General features: G+C 37.4%; 1 protein-coding gene across 1 annotated transcript in view; it reads right to left on the reverse strand.

Annotated features, from left to right (window-relative positions):
- LOC144056812 (bactericidal permeability-increasing protein-like) overlaps window positions 1–1,677 on the reverse strand; it is a 9,425-nt gene extending 7,748 nt beyond the window's left edge. Inside the window, exons 1-3 of the mRNA XM_077573894.1 lie at window positions 1,576–1,677; window positions 880–987; window positions 699–813 (exon numbers count right to left, since the gene is read on the reverse strand). Coding sequence (XP_077430020.1) covers window positions 699–813; window positions 880–982 — 218 coding nt within the window. The 5' untranslated portion in view covers window positions 983–987; window positions 1,576–1,677. The remainder of the gene's footprint in view (window positions 1–698; window positions 814–879; window positions 988–1,575) is intronic.
- Between the last annotated feature and the right edge of the window lie 1,799 nt (window positions 1,678–3,476).

The following is a 3,476-nucleotide window of genomic DNA, read 5'->3' on the forward strand; positions in this document are numbered from 1 at the left end:
CCTGATTAAATTAAAAAAATACATTCAAAAATGTAATCAATTAATCAACAAGTAATCGATTACCAAATTAATCGACAACTATTTTAATAAATGAGTAATTGTTTCGAGTCCATCCATCCATCCATCCATTTTCTTAGCCGCTTTTCCTCACAAGGGTCGCGGGGGGTGCTGGAGCCTATCCCAGCTGGCTTCGGGCAGTAGGCGGGGTACACCCTGAACTGGTTGCCAGCCAATCGCAGGGCACACAGAGACGAACAACCACTCTCACAATCACACCTAGGGACAATTTTGGAGTGTTCAATTAACCTGCCATGCATGTCTTTGGAATGTGGGAGGAAACCGGAGTACCCGGTGAAAACCCACGCAAGCACGGGGAGAACATGCAAACTCCACCCAGGAAGGCCGAAGCCCGGACTCGATCTCACGTCCTCTGCACTGGGAGGCGGACGTGCTAACCAGTCAGCCACCGTGCTGCCCTAATCGTTTCGAGCCATTTTTTAAATTTAAAATTGTCCAAATTCTCTGATTTCAGCATATTAATAGTAATTGTTCACTTATTTCTGTAGTCCTTCATGAAAGAAGACATTACATAACATGTAACATTGTACAACATCAATCTTATATTAAAAAATTCAATAGTGACAGCACTAAAATATGTACTCGGACTAGAAACAAATAAGATCAATATATTGTCTTACTTTGACAATCTGTACTGGACCTTGCCAATGACGGACACTCGTTCTGTCCCAGATATATCTGGGATTGTTATGCTTTGGAGTTTCTTCTGGATGTACGCCATCCCCAGTTGCCTGCCTATGGAGGAGGAACATTGGATCATCAAACTTGGGGCTTTGTCGGTCTTTCATCTGCAAACCTTACCATATTCAATGCCATTATCGGTCAGTTTGACTCTAACTCCAGGATTGGTGCTTGACGTCAAATGACCGAAGGCAACCAACGACAGCCAACACCACAGGAACATGTTAACTTTTTGGGAGAGAGGGAAAAAAAAGATGGAGAGGATTGGTAATGTGTGTGCACTCTGTAGATGTACTACTCTCATGGAATGTCCTGTGTCAGTTTAAATTGGGGAAGGTGGTGGTGGTGGTGGTGGTGGTGGGGGGGGGGGGGGGGGGGGTCACATTCATAACTGAGTGAAACCACATGACGCCTGTTAAATCAGCAGCCTGGCACTTAATTAAGTTCAAATTAAAGGCCACATCCGCTGTCCGTTTTGAAATGAACACAAGGGGGAAATGTATTTTATAAAACATACTGTGCATGTATAACATAAACAACTCCCCATTTATTCATTTATGTATTAATCCATTACGGTTCTTACCGCTTTTTAAGTTAAATTATTGTGACTGCTGGCTAACTTACTAAAATTATCTTGAGAATATTTCCAATAAGAGAATGACTGGCAGATGGAATGAAGATCAAAATAAAAAGGACTATAAAATGCCCCGCCAAAGTCTCATCATTTGTGCATTCTATCACTACCACCTCAACATCATTTAAGAGGCATGTATACATACTATAATATCAGGGAAGCAATTTTAAGCTCAGACTGACCTGAAATAGCCGTTAAACGAGACTCACAGTTCCTCCTGCCGTGTCAGCTTGAGCTTCCCACAAGTAGACTGAAAGTGGAAGGACAGTACATGCCTATAATTCACTCAATCAGGAACTGGACTTGACGAGGGAATGTCCCACATGAGGCAAACAATGAGAAACGTTGTATTTTACATTGTTGTGAAATGTTCAAGGCAAAGAAGCCAAAATTTCCCCAAAAAGTCTCAGGGCCACATGGTGACACGATTACAGTCTGACAACTTTTGGATTTTTTTCCCCAAATAGGTTTTGAACATTAAATCAGATAAACAACTTTCTGGAACTTGTGTTTAAGCACCATAGCAATTTTAATTGTAACAAATAAATATATTATTATCATCCTATTTGACACAGTAGACTGCACAAGATGTCAATGCAGCTTCAGTTTATTGGGGTAATCTGATTTACATGGTCAAACCATTGAATATCTACGGCAGTTTTTAAAGGAATCGTGTATACACAACTTACTTAGTGTATGTTCAACTGTTAAACATATACAACAAGCAACTGTTCAAGCCGGTGGTATTTATGGTTTAGTCCCTCACTAGTTGTCTTTTGAATTACTGTACTTTAGATTTCGGTGGCTTTGGAGGTGTCGAAGAGACAAACGTAGCGTGATGGCGACCTCTAGAGGCGTAGCGTAAGCAAGCATAGAGCATCAAAGTTTCACATTGGTCTGCTCTTGAGGAAGAAAGTCTGGCTTTTGCCTAATTGTTATTTGATAATAAAATAGGTTAAAGAAGTTTAATTTAAAATAATTCATCGCATTTACCCTACTAAAGCTTATATTTTAAAAATGTTGAAGAAAAACATTGATGTATGCTGTAGCCTCTGCTGTGACTCTCTGGAGACTATGGTTCATTTATTTTGGCGATGTCAACAAGTGACTGGAATAACTTATATTGATAAAGATTTTTTACTTTTTATTTTTGAAGGAATGTCATTTTTTGTTTTGTTGAAATAGAAAAAAAAAGATTTTTCATTTTGGAAGAATGTTATTTTTGGTTTTGTTGAAAAAAAAAATGGAAAAAACAAAGCAAATATGTTTTTGTTTAATTTTCTTTTGCCAAAATTTCACATACATAAATGTAAATTTATGGGAATTAAAGCCGTAATAATTTAATATTGGCTCTCAAACCTAAACCAAACGTTGTGGACTCAAAGTTTTTGCTGTATTTAGTTGCTGTATTGTATTGCTGTATTTAAGCCATCTTTGTGTGTGTGTGTGTGTGTGTGTTTTTCATGAACAAACTCAGGCTTTATTATTGCGTCAATTAGATATTTTATGAAAAAAAGCAATGATAACTATTTGTACTTGTGTTGAGTATACAGTAACTATATTTGTATAATTTTATTTGAAATGTATGTTTAGTTATCCCCCTAGCGTTTTTGTTTGATATTCATGTGTTGAAAGGTACTTGTTCGATGTACCTGATTTTTTATTGTGAATCAAATTATTGAATAAAGTATTTTTTTTTTTTTAAAGCATACGGCATCTGCATTTGTCTGATAAATGATGATGATGGTGATGGTACGCATAACTTCAACACCACGATTCATTTAAATTGTGTCAGCGACTCAGCTTTAGTGTGTGTAACACTAAAAATCCATTCAAAAATTCTCAACTAAAATAATGGCTTAACAAATCAAAATAAATTATGCTGTAACTGTTATTTGTCTGTAATGCCAATCGCACGCGAAAACTAATTTTAACGTTTCTGCATGAACTCAAGTATAAACGATAAATGCTTGTATGATTCTTATTCCTTGCCGAGTCGGAGATGTGTTCTAAGTTCAGATGGAGATGGAACTAACCCGACGTGTGTCTGTTCAAAATGGCTACACCGTGCATTAAAATGGGT

Source organism: Vanacampus margaritifer, chromosome 8, assembly GCF_051991255.1.
Source record: "Vanacampus margaritifer isolate UIUO_Vmar chromosome 8, RoL_Vmar_1.0, whole genome shotgun sequence".
Taxonomy (NCBI): domain Eukaryota; kingdom Metazoa; phylum Chordata; class Actinopteri; order Syngnathiformes; family Syngnathidae; genus Vanacampus; species Vanacampus margaritifer.